Source organism: Balaenoptera borealis (genome assembly GCF_965194805.1).
Source record: "Balaenoptera borealis genome assembly, chromosome: 2".
NCBI classification, from domain to species: Eukaryota; Metazoa; Chordata; class Mammalia; order Artiodactyla; family Balaenopteridae; genus Balaenoptera; species Balaenoptera borealis.
The window spans coordinates 165,878,712-165,895,187 of record NC_138867.1 but is presented as its reverse complement, the minus strand read 5'-3'; the positions used below and the strand labels follow the sequence as shown (position 1 = coordinate 165,895,187).

Genomic DNA, 16,476 nt, shown 5'->3' with positions numbered 1-16,476 from the left:
CTAGTGACCACTGGTCACCTATCAGCCTCTCCAAGGGTCAGCTATTTCCCCAGAGAGAGAATTCAAGGGCCTGGGCACAGCCTTCTTGCCTAGGTGTCACCAGAGGTAAGCCCAGAGCCACCTCCTCAGACCAAGGCCATGGCTGTGGGTCAGCTCCACCCACAAGGCTGGGCCAGCACCCTCTGGTCTCTAAATATTTGCATGTGGGCATTCTGTGTTTGCCAAGGGAATCTTCTTGGCATCATATCTAACCACATACAGCTCCAATCTTGGGTTCCCAGGGAATTTGAGATGACTTTCCTTCAGCCCTGCGATGGGCGTTTCCAAGATTGCTGCTCTTAATGCCCCCTCTTGCCATTATTCAGAAACTGCAAACTTTATTCTTGTTTTTAAAACTCCAAGACCTGGGGGCCAAGGACTCTGTGATCCCAGATACAGGCAGGGCCCTGGGTGGGAAACTTGGTTTTCTGCCACTTACGGGGCTTCTCACAAACGAGAAAGCTGGGGACCAAGGCTGCACCATCAATGAGCCATCGAGGACAGTCTTGGAGTTGGCAGAGGGGAGCATCCTGCCTGGAAGGCAGGATTCACTCTCAGGAAGGGGCAGCTGAGGTCTGGTCATCAGAACGCTCTCAGAGACAGCTGGTGGCACTGATTTTTTCCCCCTCTGGGGTCGAAGCCAAGGGAACATCCCCGGGCTCCCTTCTTCAGTGGACACTTCTAGAAAAGCAGGGCACCATGGCGCTGCGTGCTTCACGTCAACTGGAACTGGCCCTGGCAGAAGGTCAAAGTGAAAGAGGGTCCAGGGAGCCCTTGCCCAGGGAAGGTCTGCTCAGTGAGGGAGACAGAGGTACCAGGAATCCTGGAAAGAAGGCAAAGCCTATGAACCTTCTCCCTAGGTTCCCTGGACAGCCATCTGTCACCCCTACTACCCTGTGCTGCAGGAGAGGGAGCACTCCAAAGAGAGTGGGGCCTATTTCAAGCCCTTGGACAATCCCACTGACTCAGCTTCTTCATCTGCAGGAGGGGGCATGGCACCTGTCTCCCAGGGCCGTGGCAAGGGCAAACCCTGTGAAGGATACGGAGTCAAGTCCAAAGCAAACCCTGCTCTGTGTCCTGGCCTTTATCAGGGACACCTTGGGCTCATCACGCTGTCCAGTTCCAAGGCCAGCTCATGTCGCAGCTGCTGGTGGTGACTTAGCAGTGAGGCCCGCTGTGTTCTCCCTCCTGACATATGAAGAAAAGAGCTTTATTTAGTTCTAAGCTGCACCTTAGTCTCCTTTTTTGTTTGTTTTGTTTTGTTTCTTGTGATGAGGACTTTTAAGATCTACTCTCTTAGCAACTTTCAAGTATACAATACAGTAGTGTTAACTAGAGTCCTCACTGCTGTACATTACTTCCCTAGAACTTATTTATCTTGTAACTAGAATGTTGTACCTTTTGACCCCTTCATCCATTTCACCCACACCCACACCCACCCCCCTACTTCTGGCAACCTCCAATCTGTTCTCTGTATCTATGAGCGCGGGTTTTTTTGCTGTTGTTTTGTTTCAGATTCCACATGTTAGTGAGATCATGTGGCATCTGTCTTTCTCTGCCTGACTTTTTTACTTAGCACACTGCACCTGAAGTTCCATCCGTGTTGCAAAAGGCAAGGTTTCATTCTTTTTTATGGCTGAATAGTATTCCAGTGTGTGTGTGTGTGTGTGTGTGTGTGTGTGTGTGTGTGTGTGTGTACCACATCATCTTTATCCATTCATCCATCGGTGGGCACTTAGGTTGTTTCTATGTCTTGGCTATTGTAAATAATGCTACAGTGGGGGTACAGATATCTTTTCGAATTATTGTTTTCATTTTCTTTGAATAAATACCCTGAAGTGGAATTGCTGGATCATAAGGTGGCTTTATTTTTTATTATTTGATGAACCTCCATACTGTTTTCCATAGTGGCTGCACAATTTACATTCCCATCAGTAGCACACAGGGCTTCCTTTTTCTCCACATCCTCACCAACACTTGTTACTTCTTGAAAAGGAAGGAGCTTTACTTAGTTCTAAACTGCATCTTGGTCTCTTTTTAATTTCTGTCTGCATTATGGCTTCTTTTAATCCATGCAGAATAGAGAGGGGCAAAGTTTTCACTGTGTTTGGGCTCAGGTCAGCAGGATGGACAGACACATGCAAGGCCTGGGCACAGAGTCTGCAGTGGCAACCACACTGGACAAGGTGACTGGGGGCCCGTGGGCAGGCGAGATCCAGTGGGCAATGGGACAGAGCAGGGAAGGTTTGAACAGAGGAATGCAAGGGCAGACCAGAAGGGAGAGTGGCCAGAGGCCAGGCAAGACCACTGCCGTGGCTTGAGTGCAGTGTGGACACAGAACTGAAGTGCCTGCCATATCGGCTCCAGCCCCCGCTTCTTCTGGCTGCATGGCCTGGGGCAAGGCCTTCCCCTCACTGGGCCTCAGTTTCCTCCTCTGTAAGATGGGTATGATAACACCTGCCTTACACAGGGCTTCTGTTGTGATTCAGGCAGAGTGTGGAGGCCACCAATAGCCCCCAGAAGAGACCCAGGATGGGACTGGGCCCTCTGTGTTATGGCAGCTGAGAGGGCTACGCCAGGGTGAGGGGTCCCGCGTAGAGATGCCCAGAGGGACATGGCCCTGAGGAGGCCTAGCAGGGCCTGAGCATGGAGGGTAGATGAGGGGCAGGACCTACTTTTAGCGGACTGCTAAAGGGAAAAGGCTTTTCATATGGATCCAGTTCAGGACAGCCAGGAGCTGGCCCAAGGAGACAGGCCAGCTAGGACAGCTTCTGATGAGCTACAGATGGCGGGGACCTAAACTGCACCTTACCAGGAGCCCCCAGGGCCTGGGCCCCCAAGACCTTGGAATGGCCCCACTCCCCCTCTCCTGGGACCCCAGCTGACCCCAGGCCATCACCCTGACATCCAGACCCTCAACTGAATGTGAAGCGAGTGGCCAGAAGCACTTAGGAGACCAATTTTCAGAATTGCCCTGGTTTCTTGCCTGGAGTGAGGCCCTTGAGTGAGGGTACCAAGGAGAAGTCACTCTCACAGCATCTGGAGAATCTGCAGATGGCTGTCTGCCAGGGAAGTCTGGAGACCCAACCAGGGAAACTGGCTGTTGACCACTGGACCCAGCAGGCAGGTGGACCCAGTCCATGGCACCCCCATTGGATTCCTCTACACCTCCACAAGAGTGTAGACGAATCCAGTGAGGCTTTGTCAGGTGGGTGGACAGTGGGAGCTGTTGGGCAGTGGTCACCAGCCGTCTGCAGACACCACAAAGCCCCCAGACCGCTGAGAGGCCCCAGCTCTCTAGACCCACCCTTGTATTATTTGACTTTTGCCTGCAAAGACCACAGCAGTGCAGGGAGCTGAAAGAGCTTTCAAGACTCTTCCTGTTATGTCTTAGTTCAGGCTACTCTAAGAAAGTACCATGGACTGCATGGCTTATAAACCACAGAAATCTGTCTCTTCAGTTCTGGAGGCTGGGAAGTCTGAGATCAGGGTGCCAGCACAGTCGGGTTCTGGTGAGGGCCCTCTTCTGGGTTGCAGACTTTCAACTTCTCACTGTGTTCTCACATGGTGGAGAGAGAGCTAGAGAGCTCTCTGGGGTCCTTTTTATAAGGGCACTAATCTCATTCATGAAGGCTCCACCCTCATGACCTAATCACTTCCCAAAAACCCCACTTCCACATTCCATCACATTGGGGGTCAGGTTTCAACATATGAATTTGGGGGGCACATTCAGTCCCTAACAAGTTACAAGTGACAGAAACTCAAATTCAAACTGGCTTAAGGAAAGAAATGTATTCACTGACAAACAGAAAGAAGTATGCAGAGGTAGTTTCAGCTTCAGGCCCTTTGCCTGCCTTTCTCTCTGTCTCTCAGCTCTGCCTTCCTCTCCGTTGGCTCTTTCTCAAGCCATGCGGTGCCCCCAGGAGCTCCAGGATTAGCCCCATCAGGAGAAAAGAATCCTCTTTCTTCTAAAACTCCACCATTCAGAGTCCCAGGCGTGACACTCATCCCTGAACTACTCACCCTGGCCGAGGGAATATGGTCACATGTCCAAACCCTATGGGGTGGATGGGGGTGGCTTTGGAGAAGAAACGGGCTCTGTTATCAGAGGAGGGGATTCTGGACAACAAACAGCACAGAGATGCCCCCACCCTGAGTCCACGTGAAATGTACCCAAGACCATGGGCTCGGGGCAGGCTTTGGTCTCTTGTCACTCAGTCGTGCCTCTGGGTCGTAAAACACAGAAGAAATGCCTTTCCTGTGTGTAACCTCTGTGCTCTCTCACTGTCTCTCTCACTTTCTCTCTCTCTCTCGTTTTCCAGGGGCCACTGGGTCTGGATGGCAAGCCCGTAAGTGATAACAGGGCAGTTGTAGGTGGTCCTGGGATGGGGCTGCCCCTGGGGTTGGGAGTTACCGTGGATGCCAGAGGGAAGGGCCGCTAAGAACCTGGTTTAGCACGGAGAGAAGCTATTTGACCGTCAGACTTGAGTTTAAATCCAGCTCCACCACCTGCTGACTGTGCAGCCTTGAGGAGGCCTCTTCACCTCCCCAGCCTGAGGCTTCTGTTTGTCAAATAGGCATATTAACTCTCCCCACAGCGATGCTGGGGACGCAAAGAACTGTGAACAGCACTGTCCCTGGTGTCCATTCAGCCCTCAAAACATAGAAGGCCCTCCCAGCAGACCCCAGGCACAAAGCATCCCCTCATACAGTCTCAAGACTTAGATGGTAGACATCAGGCTGAAGAGTTCTCAACACCTGGACCAGAAGCATATGGTCCACTGGCATCCTTAGCAGAATGAATAAGATGCACACAGAGGCAGCATAATAAAATGAATAATTGGATATGGATGGAAGGAAGGAAGGACAGATGGATGAATAGATTGATGAACAGATGGACAGATGGATGGATGAATGGATGGACGGATGGGTGGATGGAAGAAGAGTCAAATGAGGTAATGAATCAATAATTGTACACACAGTTGGATGCATGGAAGAGCAGATGAGTTAGTGGATGGATAAATGCGTGATGGTTGAGCAGACAAGTGAGTGAGAAAAAAAAATGAATGAATTAACAAATGATTGAAGAGCTGACTGATGATGGGTGCATTATTAAAGGAGGGGAAGCAAGAACCCACTACCTAGATGGATGAGTTGTTGAATGAGTGAATGAGCGAATCCATCACTACCTGAAGGGAACATGGATGTTTTGGGATGGAGGCCAGTGATTGAGGTCCCTGACCAAGAGTGTGAACCCCAAGCTGGCCCACCGCAGCCTGGCCCCCACCCCGGGGTCTCTGAGCTCCACAGTCGGTGCCTTGTGTGTGGCCTGGCCCGCTTCCCTAGAAGTCCTGGTAACTTGGCGAGACTGAAAGAGACACATTTCCCTGCAGCCAGAGAGTGATGGCCTGCGGGGAGGCCACCTCCACAGCCACACGTTCACCCAGACCCCGAAGACAGTGACCTCCTCACTGGTACCTGGGCACAACGGGTGCTGAGCAGGGAGGGCTCTGTCCTCTGGGGGGAATGACTAGCACATGTGCCCCTGTCCAGAGAGGGTGCCAGCGACCGCCCCAGTCTCCTGTCTTCCTCGTGGCGAGCACTGAGGCTCAGAGCTTCCTTGGGGCCAGCACAGGCAGCCCTCCTAAAGGCTGATAGGCTCGTACGTTTTTTCACTCAGCTGCCCACAGCTCTGCTCAGGCTCACAGGCCCTTCTGCCCTCACAGCCTCGGGGAAGATAGAAGGGGGCTAGCCTAGTGCTCCTCACTCACTCCTCTTCTCTCTCTATCTTCCTTCTCCAGGGACTTCCAGGCCCCAAAGGAGAAAAGGTAAGTGATGCTGGAGGCTGTCCAGATGCAGTCGGCTGATAAAGGAGGCCAGAAACCTGCCTTCAAACCCCAGCTCCAGAGTGTGACCTTGGGCAAGTTACATCCCCTCCTGGAGCCTTACTTTCCTCATCTGTGAAGTGGGGCTAGTGGTGCCTACCTCCTAAAATGGTTACAAGGCTCACATTTGATGATTTAAAGTACCTGGAGGGTTGAATCCGAGTTCTCCTGGCACCAGAGTGTAACAAAACTGAAAGCACACTCTACCCAGAATGATGAGTTTCCAAAATAATCAATCCTGAAAAGGGGAAGGTGCTAGAAGAGCCTGTGGAATTGAACACTGACTGCTGATGGCATTCTTTGTGGGGAGGACACCCCCCCAGGAAAACAAATGGCAGAGAGCTAACCCTGAGATATTTGCAGCCCTTTGTGAGAAGGTCTTCCCTGACATTTGGCACTAAATGTCACAACAGTCAGACTCCTGGAGGGCTGGGAACTCCAAGTGACTTGGAGGGGAGCAGGAGAGAGGGGAGACCTGTGTGTCCCACAGTGGAGTCAGGGGAGGGAGGGGCCGTAACAGACCTGGGTGTGGTAGAACCGACGGGCACTTCTAAGGCAGGGCAGGGCAGGGCTGGGCAGGGCTGGGCTGCGCCACTGGCCCGCACAGGTCAGGGCAGCCAGGGCTCCGGTCCACCCTCAGGGCTGAGCAAGGCACAGGATCCGGTGTTCAGAGCCTCAGGTTTGCATTACAGCTCCACCACCAACTGTGTGGCCTTTGGCAAGTTACCCAGCTCTCTGGGCGTCAGTTTCTCCATCTGTAAATTAAAACCAACCTCTCGTGGGGAAGACTGCGCAAGGTAACCGTCTGAATGTTCTTTGTAGATGATGAGACACTCGTGCAGTTGGCAGGTGCAGTGATTGCCTTCCTGCCAATTCTGGCTGATGCCACCGAGTCATAGAAATGATTAAGGCAGGGGCTTTGAAAACAGAGAGAAATTGAAGTCTTGGCATCTACTGCTACATAGCATACTGCCCCAAAACTTCGTGACTTAAAACAGTAAATCAATTATCATCCCTCATTATTCCCAGGTTCGGGGGTTCCACTCTGCTGTGTCTGGGGGCTGCCAATAGATAACAGACCACCTGGCTCCAAGCCCTGGATCTACTAGCTGTGTGACCTTGGGCAAGTTACTTAGCCTCTCTGTGCCTCAGTTTCCTCATTGGAAATGGAGATAACATAGAGCCTGTATGTTTTTTTTGTTAGAATGAAGTGAGACTGTGTATATGAAGCACTGAGCACAGAGTAAATGCTCCACACGTGTGAAGTAGTAATAAAAGTAGTGGTGATGTATCACCCTGTTTTTTGTTCCTAGGGTGCACCAGGAGACTTTGGCCCCCGGGTAAGAACTGAGCAAGACCCTCCCCTGATCCCACATGGTTTGTTTCGTATCATAATAAGGTATACCTTGCGTTTCTTCTGGATCCCTATGCTTATACAGAAAAAAGTGAGCAAGCAGCCCCTCCCCACCCGTGGTCTATCTCGCTGCCTGTTTTCACTTCAACATCCTCTGGGTGGAAGCCCCAAGCACCTTGATTTGGCCGAGGCTGCCATCCCCTGCACAGACAGGGAATCTCTGGCAGACATCCAGTCACCCTTATCACCATAGATGGGCAGACAGTGGAGCTGGCACTGGGCCCAGACTGGAGACTGATCTTCCTGAGGGCAGCTGGCACCCAGGAAGAGGGAAGGCTGTGGATGGAGCCAGCAGCCCTGAGCCCAGAGTTCAGCTCTGCCACTTACCAGCTGAGTGACCTGGAGTGAGTCACCTTCCCCTCTGAGACTCAGTTTCTCCAACTGTGAATGGGGATGACATCCTTTACCCCAAGCCACTGAGGTGAAGATTCATGGCAATCAGGAAAGTGGGCACCCAGCACCCCAAGTGGGAACAGTAGATCAGAGTCTCTGTCCAGCCCACCTCTAGCCCTTCATGCCCCCTGGGTCCAGGGACCCAGAAGTGCCTTGTTCCGAACCAGGGTTCTCCTCAACGGAGGCTGAAGCAGAGTGGAGACCTCTGCTGGTTGGGCCCCACAAAGCAGGTCTTGGCAATTTGGTGGGGAGCTTAGCTGGGGATGCCCACTCATGGATCTCTGTGCAGCTCAGGCTTTCCCCAGGCTGGTGGGGTCATTTCTAAAGGGCCTTCCCAAGAGCAGCATTCTAAGCGGCGGGAGGCCAGTTAAGAGCTACCTCCAGAACGGACACAGTAGCACATCCACTGCATTCTATTGGTCACAGCAGTCACAGGGCCCGCCCAAGTCAAGAGGGTGGAGAAATGGACTCCAGCTCTTGGGGGAGTGCGAGGTCCCATTGAAGAGGAGCCCATGGGATGGCAGCAAGGATAGCACCCATGTTTGGAGAACGTGGTCCGCCACTTCCAATGACCAGGCTTCCTATCTCCAGGCGGGGTTAAGTGGCTTTGCCTCCAGAAATAGCCTGGTCGTTTCTAAATCACCCTCCTGCCTTTCTCATCACACACCTGTTTGCCAACTAGATGGTTTTCCCGAGGCTCAGTCCGGGATTTATAAGTAGAGACCATCACGTGTACAATCGCCGAATCCTCAAGGTAGACTGGCGGAGTCTGGGCTGCTGGTGTGCGCACTCCCCTCGACTCACCCCACATTCCCAGGGGGAGACCTCAGCCATCCGATCCTGGCGGGAGGAGGAGGAGGAGGAGGCTGACCAGCCTCATTCCAAGTAACCCAGGAGAAGACCCTAAACCCCCTCTAGAACCTGCTCAAGTATCTACACCCATTTTCTGCCTTGATAAGGAGCTTCCAGGCCAGTGGTTCCCACCCTGAGCCATTAAAGGAGCAGCAGGGGGCGGGGTATCTTCAACTGATTCCTAACACAGTGTAAAATGAGACAGGAATGACTCACCACTATTGCCACTCTGGTTGGGTGACCTTACCAAACTCAGTTGTCTTTTGGCTGGAATTCTGTCTTCTTGGTCAGGACCCTGGCTGAGTCAGACTGACCAGAAGATCTGTGTGGTGGACATTGAGAGCTTCAGTTAATTTTTTAATTAGGAAAATAAGTGAGCTATGTCTTAAGTGCAGTGGCCTAGAGAACCAAGTTCTCTCATATCGTGGGGTCACAGATGAAAAATACTGTCTAAAAGAGACTCTTGCCTCAGTGGCCAGAGGAGACAGTGCCTTTCCTAGCTCTGTAACCCTGGGTAAATGATTACATTCTCTGACCCCTGGCTACTCCAGCTGTAAAATGGGACAATAGCAGTGCCCTGGCCAGGTGGTTGCAGCATTGGGTGAGATAACCTCCAGGTAGGCCTCACTCCTCAGCGCTTGGCACACAGCAGGGGCCCAATCCACAAAAGGCTTCTTCCTTTCTTGGTGACAGGAAGGTTGGGAACTGCTGGCACTGTGAGCCAGATGTGCCACATTACTGTGCCCTGAGCCAGTGCTGGGCGGGCACCACTGAGGCAGCAGGAATTGCTGGGGGCACTGTGGTCTCTCCTCCTCTCCTCCTTGCAGGTGGGGCCACAAGGTGAGGGCTCTGGCTGCCTGAGGTCTGACCCATTACTAACACGGCCAAGAGTGAGGGATCTGGTGCTGCATGAGAGAGACGGTGTGGTCCTTTGTCGCTCTTTTTTTTTTTTTTTTTTTTTTGAGATAATTAAAAATTCATATGCAGTTGTAATAAATAATACCCCGTGCACCCATCATCCAGTTTCCCTCAATGGTGACATCTCGCATCGCTGTAGTACAATCTCACCACCAGGAAATTGACACTGATATAATCTGCCAACCTTATTCCAGTGTCACCCATTTTACTTATTTGTGCGTCTACTTACTTCCATGCAATTTTATCACCCTTGAGATTCGTGCAACCACCACCCAAAGATCCCTCCTGCTATCCTTTTATAGCTGCAGTTACCCCCCTCCCTGCCCCCATCCCTAACCCCTGGCAACCACTAATCTGTGCTCCATCTCTATACATTTGCATACCAAGAATCTCACGTAGATGCAGTCATCTAGTAGCTACCTTTTGAGATTGGCTTTTTTCACTCAGCATAAATCTCTTGACATGCATCCAAGTTGCTGCATGTGTCAGTACTTTGTTCCTTTCTATGTATTGCTGAGCAGTATTCCATGACATGGATGTACCCCAGTTGTTTAATCATTCACCATTGAAGGACATTTGGATTGTTTCCTGTTTGGAGCTATTACAAATAAAGCTGTTGTGAACATTCATGTATGGGCTTTTGTGTGAACATGTTTCTATTTATCTGGGACAAATGCCCAAGAGTGTGCCTCTATCACTTAATAAAGCAGGAGCTGACCAACCAGGAAGGTCTTTCAGGAGGCTTGCAGTCCCCATTCCAGAAGGAAGGGGGCTGGCTGGGCACTTGTGCTTTGTCCCACACCTAGTGTGTCTCATCTCTCACCTAAACACCGTAGCTGGGCTGCAGGCACTGAGAGCTGGAGACATGGAGCATGCCATGGGGTGTACAAGATCCTACTGGCCTCTTATGCAGAGGTGTAGGGACCTGTCCCTTTGTGTGGCCACCAAGAAGTGGCAAGAAGCCCAATAACAAACCCCTTTCCTCTGAGCCTGCCGAGGGCTGGGAGGGCGAAGGCATCTGGCCGCCCATCTGAGGAGGCCTCTCTCTGGAGGCCAGAACCCCTTCCCCTACGCCTCAGAGTCATGCTGGGCCCCATCTCTTTCAGGGAGATCAAGGGCAAGATGGAGCTGCTGGGCCTCCAGGGCCCCCAGGACCCCCTGGGGCCCGGGGCCCTCCTGGCGACACTGGGAAAGATGGCCCCAGGGGAGCACCAGGCCCAGTGGTAAGAGAGAGCATGGAGCTGGACCACCCAGGACGTGGTTCTGTACTTACCAAAATTCCAAACCCTGATCCCCGAATCAATGCCAACCCTAGCCCTATCCCAAACGCCGACCCAGACTCTTACTCCAGTCACACCTTAAATCTGACACTAACCAGGTCCTTAACCCCAATTTAGACCTTGACCCCGAATTCACTCCCAAATCCAGATCCACACCCCCAATTCAGATTGTTATCCAGACCCTAACTCTCACCCCTACAGACTCTGACCCAACTCTTATCCCCACACTCGAACCCCAGATAGATTCAGAGACTCTAACCTTGGTTATAGTCTCACTCCCAATGCACACGCTGAGACCCATGTGAGGCTGCTGTCTCTGCAGATATCTGCCAACCTCTTCTCCCTCTCTCTCCCTCTCAGTCTCTCTCTCTCTTTCTTTTTCTCTCTCTATTTTTTCTTTACTTCTCTCTCTCTTTCTCCCCAGTACTAACTAAGCCTCGGTTGTCCTCACATAGTCCTAACCCCAATACCGGAGGCCAAACCTCATTGTACTGCCCCTTTCCTTCACCCAGGGGCTCCAACCTGCACTTTCCCTCCAGTGCAGAGCCGGCACCTCCACCAAACTGCCGCCAGGGTCCCCTGTCAGGGCAACTGCTCAGTTGGCTCACCGATTCCTTGTCATGTTGGGCATATAATTCCCTGAGCCTCAGCTTTCTTGTCTGTGGGGTGGGGACAGTGATGCCCACTTCTCAGAGGTTTGGTGAGGACAAAATGTACTTGCAGCCCCAGCCCAGGGTCTGGAGGGAGATGTGGGCTCAGTCAGCTGTGAGCCCCTGCCTCCCCTCATTGCTCTCCTCTTATGCCTCCTCAGGGTGCCAAAGGAGAAGCTGGACAAGATGGCGAGACGGTCAGTATCCAGGGCATTTCAGAGACCTGGGCTGGCAGGACCGTGGTTCCAAACCCAGAAGCCCCTCTCCCACACACACCCACACCGGGGTTGGGTGTGCGGCTGTACGTGTGTGCACACCTGCGCTCTTGCCCCCCACCACCAGTGGGGAGCAGATGGGCCAGGACTCCAGCCCCAGCAAAATTCTCACAGACCCAGACCCCTGGGAGGGAGCCTGCAGTCCACTTGTCACTGCTTAAGATCTAAAGCGGATTTCTGTCCAAGATACGAACGGGTGGCACAGCCGGGTTCCAGAGACAGCCCTGCCTGCCCTCTGGGACTTGGTGTCACCCTTTATAAAAGAAGGATGCTAAGGAAGACAGCCCGGGAGCCCTGTCTGGGATCATGTTTAACACCCCTTCTTCTCTCATTCCAGGGCCCGAGTGGACCCCCAGGGCCCAAGGTAAGTTCCTCTCACTCCTGTCTCAGGCCTGGGGGTATGGGGCTCCCTCACCCCACCACCTTCCCCTCCCCCGCCCCCATTGAAGCCAAAGTGGCAGGGTTAGAAGACCAAGTTCTGTAACCTTAGGCAAGTGACTTCATCTCTCTGTGCCTCAGTTTACTCATCTGTCAAATGGGGTCATGATAAACTTTTCCTGCCTTTCCTTCACAGCAGGTTGTGAGGATCGAATAATAAAATCCATTAGCTTGTCAGCTCTCTTTTCTTCCCTCCTTGAGCAGCACCTGCCAGGGTGGGAAGGCAGGCTATGGTCCTCCCTGAAGGAACCAGAGCCCCTGGACTGAGCAGGAGGGAAAGGTGGGAGAGGAGCCCCTTTAGTGAGTGCCTGCTGGGAGTCAAGGGCCTTCAATGCATTCCCTCTAATCTCACAACCACTCTCTGAGGCTGGAGGAGTCAGAGACCCTCTTTCAGGAGCAGTGACTTGCCCAGGGTCACTCAGTTTGGGAGGGACCAGGTCAGGGTCGGAGTGGAGTCCAAGACCGTCAGCCCCAGCACCCACATGCATCTCTCTGAGGGGCTCGGGGTCTCTGGGCTGCACTGGATGGGGATCATCAGGGCCACTTCTACCAGAGGAGCAGGTGCCTGGTGTCCAGGTGGCTCTGACCTCTCTCTTGCATCCCCACTCTTGTCTCCCCCGCAAGGTGAGCCCAGTGTTCCTGGAAAGAAGGTGGGGGTGGCTGTGGACGGCCTCTTGGCAGGGATGTGGGAAGTGGCTGGAGAGAAGGGCAGGGGCTGGGCACGGCAGAACCCAACCTAAGTCCTGACTGTGGGTGGCGGCTCTGACCTCTGTCTCTGAAGCCAGGATCTCATTCATTCATTCATTCACTCATTCACTCACTGTTAGAGAAATACATCAAACACATACAATTACTCAAACGTATCAGATTTGTTCCCACGTCAAATTGGTTCTCAAGGTGTGATCCCTGGATCAGCAGTATCAGCGTCACTGGGGGCGCATTAGACATGTGTGTTCGGGGCCCATCCCAGAGGCCCCGAGTCAGAGACACTGGGGGTGGGCGTGCTCTGGTCAGGCAGCCCCCTGAGTGGTGCTGACATGCGCTCAAGTTTGGGAACCACTGACCCAGATTCATCTTCCCCCATTGCTTCCCGTGGTCGGGCCTCCTCCTCCTCTTCCTCCTACTGGGCTCAGCAAAGCTGCCCCCTCCTCCGGGGGACCGTCCCCAGCCACCTACTGAAACACACGCTCTCCCTGAGTCCCTCTCTATCCCACCATTCTCTTATATTCTCTTGTCTACTTCCTGGCATGGGGCTATGAATTTATCTGGATATTTCCTTGCCCTCGGTCTCCTCTGACTCATTGAGCAGGGACCCCATCTGCCTGGCCTGCAGAGGGTGCTCAGAGATGTTTGCTGACGGAGGGAATGAATTCCCTCTCCTTCACGCACCCATCCATTCCTTCTGCACACACCTGCTAAGGTGTGCTCTGGGCTAGTGGGGACAAGGGACAGAGGTGGGTCTGACCCCACCCCTGCCCTAGAGGGACGAGGAGGGGAGAGGGGCGCTGCCCCGACCCAGTATGACCAAGCGCTGCTGCCAGGAGTGGCCTGGTGTGCTGGGGTGTGCAGAGGGGGGATGGCCAACTGACTGCCAGAGGACCCAGCCAGTGTGCACAGGTTGAGGGCTGCAGCCTCCACTGTTCTCTCCTCAGGGGGATGATGGGACACCAGGCCAGCCAGGGCTCCCAGGACCCTCAGGGCCCAAGGTAGGTACATGTCCCTCCCTCAGCGGTCCCCCTGCCTCCCACCTCCCCAGTTCCCACCTGCGTGGTGAAGCCCTACGCAGCCCTTTCACATCATGGCACATGGGTTGATGACCAGGACAGGCCAGAGGGAGGCAAGCAGTAAGGCCAGGGTCCCAGTCACCAACGGGCCTGGCAAATCACCCAAGCCATTTGCCTCCCCTCACACCCTCAAGTCTTCTGGTTCCCATCCTAGGTGGCCCCACTCTGCCCAGTCCCCAAGCCAGGAACTGGGTGTCTTCCTTGCTTCCCCAAACCCTTAAGACAACCACCAAATCCTGGCCAGCCTGCCTCCAAACTGGCTGAGCCCCTGAGCTGCTCCAACCGTGCGCCAAGGCCAAACCAGAAGGGGCCTTGGTCCTGAGTCCTCTGGGCTGCACTGAGCCCACGGCCCCCAACCCCCGGGTGGGCTCAGGCACGTTCTCAGGAAGTACTCCGGAAGCCCACGGCCCCAGGCGGCCCCAGTGCTCTCTCACAGCACGCGCCTCTGTCGCAGGGCAAGCCAGGGAGCGCGGGGCCTCAGGGAGAGAACGGCGTGGACAGAGCCCCGGGGCCCCAGGTGACATCACAGTCCACTGCTCTGCTTCCCAAAGGCCCGTCACGGGGGGAGATGGTTTCACCTCCAGTTTGCCCTTTTAAGTTGGGAGTCCGGGAGGTCCCAGGCCCAGGGGTCTTGTCTGATTGGCAATCAGAAGCCCACCTGGGGGCGGGTGGCAGTGGGTCTGGGTGAGTGATGAGGCCTCACTGTGTAGCCTTGGGCTTCTGGGCCTCAGTGGCCCATCTCTACACAACGAGGGTCAGAGGAAGGTCTCTCAGGCCCTCCCTCAGGGAGCCCCGTTCCTGGGATGCCAGTCACGTCCACTCGGCCCTGTGTCCTTTGGGGAAGAGGGCACTGGAGGGGGCAGGGGAACTTTTGCCTTCAGCCCTGCACACCTGGCTGCAGCCACGCGTCTTCACAGGGGGAACCCGGCCAGCCAGGCGCCGATGGAGCCACAGGGCCGCGGGTAAGCAGTCTTCCCCCAGCCACACCAGTGGGATCCAGGGGCCTGATTCCTTCCGAAGCCCCTGTCCCCCAGAGACCCCAGAAGAGCTGGCAGGAACTGGGAGTCTTTTTTTAATAATAATAATTCATTAGTGATTTTTTTTTTTTTTTTTTTGCTTTTAGTTTGATAATACATGCTTTTGGTAAAATGTTCAACTATGGATGTGAAAATAAGAGTCCCATCCTCTCCCCTCTTCTCCTCCTCCCCAGGAAAGTGTCTGCCCTCCCAGACTCTTTTCTTGGCATATTCAAACATAAACCTCGATTTGTGACTTATGGCGTTACCCTCCCCCTGTGGGGCCTTGCCTTTCCCCCAGCCCCACATCACCGTTCACCCCTGTCTCTGGAGCACAGCCGCCGCAGCTGGTCCCAGATCTTTTGTGATGAGCCCCTATCAACACACTTTTAGAACTACATCCCAGCCGCTGTTATTGGCCCTGTGATTTCGAGCAATCACATCCCCCTTATGCTCCCAGGGGCTGCCTTCCTCCTCCAAAACACAGGTCTAAGCCCGCAGCCTGGTCGTGCAGGTGGCCAGGGAATTGGATTAAGCATTGAGTGTGGGAATTCAGTGTACACCTTACAGTTCCGTGAAGGCCATGACCGTGGAGGCAGCTGGCAAATGATGCCCTGGCCTGGGTCTCTCCATCCTGCGCAGATGGCCTCAGGCCTGACCAAAGTGCTCACAGCCCCCGCTGCTCTCCTAGCAGAGAAGAGTGCAGTGGGGAGATGAGGTTCAGAAGGAAAGGTGAGGTTCCAGCAGCAGTGCACATGCCTGTGAGGACGCGTGCCTGTGTGGACACATGCATGTGCAGACACATACATGTGGGCATGTGTGTAGGGGGGTGTGTGCTCAGAACCAGGAGCGAATGGGAGTGTCAGTGCCTGGTGTGTGCAGTCTCCACCTGAGGTTAAGAAACTGAGGTACAAGGGCAGCATCCAGCCGGCACGTCTTTAGTTGGCCTGCGCAGTGTTTTGGAGGGTGTGGGTGTTTTTGTTTGTTTGCCAACATTTAAAAATCTGAAGCACTTCACATCAAAATCAGACTCTCCATTTTCTCTCAAGAACGCAGGGATGGGCCTCAGTGGGCTTCGGTTCCCACGTGAAGGCAAATCACAGCCACCCCCAGGCTAGGCGGAGGTATGTTCCTCAGTTGGCCCCAGGCATCCCCCTTCCCTTGTGTCACCCCCTGCCTGGCCCCTGGAGTGCTCAGTCAGGGTGCCAGCGCCTGAGAGAATGCAAGAAGACACCATTCTGGGGCCGCCCAGGGTACAGCTGAGAGCTGACCCACAGCTCACGAGCCTGTGTGCAGCCCTGGTTACTAGGTTCTCTGGGTGAGACAGAAATGACCACCATGCTTTTCCCTGAAATTCTTCCTCTTCTTTCTGCCTCAGGGTCCCCCAGGCCTCAAGGGTGAGCAAGGAGACACGGTGGTAATTGACTACGATGGCAGGATCTTGGATGCCCTTATGGTAGTGTTCCTGGTAGACCCTGATACACCCTTGCTGTTCGTTTCCTGAGGGAATATCCATTTACTTTGTGTATAAG

At 53.8% G+C, this 16,476-nt stretch overlaps 1 protein-coding gene across 1 annotated transcript in view; it reads left to right on the top strand.

The window, feature by feature from the left end:
* The window catches only part of COL23A1 (collagen type XXIII alpha 1 chain), a 370,527-nt gene that overhangs the window by 340,425 nt on the left and 13,626 nt on the right, over window positions 1-16,476 (top strand). The window contains exons 6-15 of the mRNA XM_082379589.1: window positions 4,362-4,388; window positions 5,841-5,867; window positions 7,238-7,264; window positions 10,608-10,724; window positions 11,593-11,628; window positions 12,044-12,070; window positions 13,797-13,850; window positions 14,383-14,445; window positions 14,846-14,890; window positions 16,323-16,400. Coding sequence (XP_082235715.1) covers window positions 4,362-4,388; window positions 5,841-5,867; window positions 7,238-7,264; window positions 10,608-10,724; window positions 11,593-11,628; window positions 12,044-12,070; window positions 13,797-13,850; window positions 14,383-14,445; window positions 14,846-14,890; window positions 16,323-16,400 — 501 coding nt within the window. The remainder of the gene's footprint in view (window positions 1-4,361; window positions 4,389-5,840; window positions 5,868-7,237; window positions 7,265-10,607; window positions 10,725-11,592; window positions 11,629-12,043; window positions 12,071-13,796; window positions 13,851-14,382; window positions 14,446-14,845; window positions 14,891-16,322; window positions 16,401-16,476) is intronic.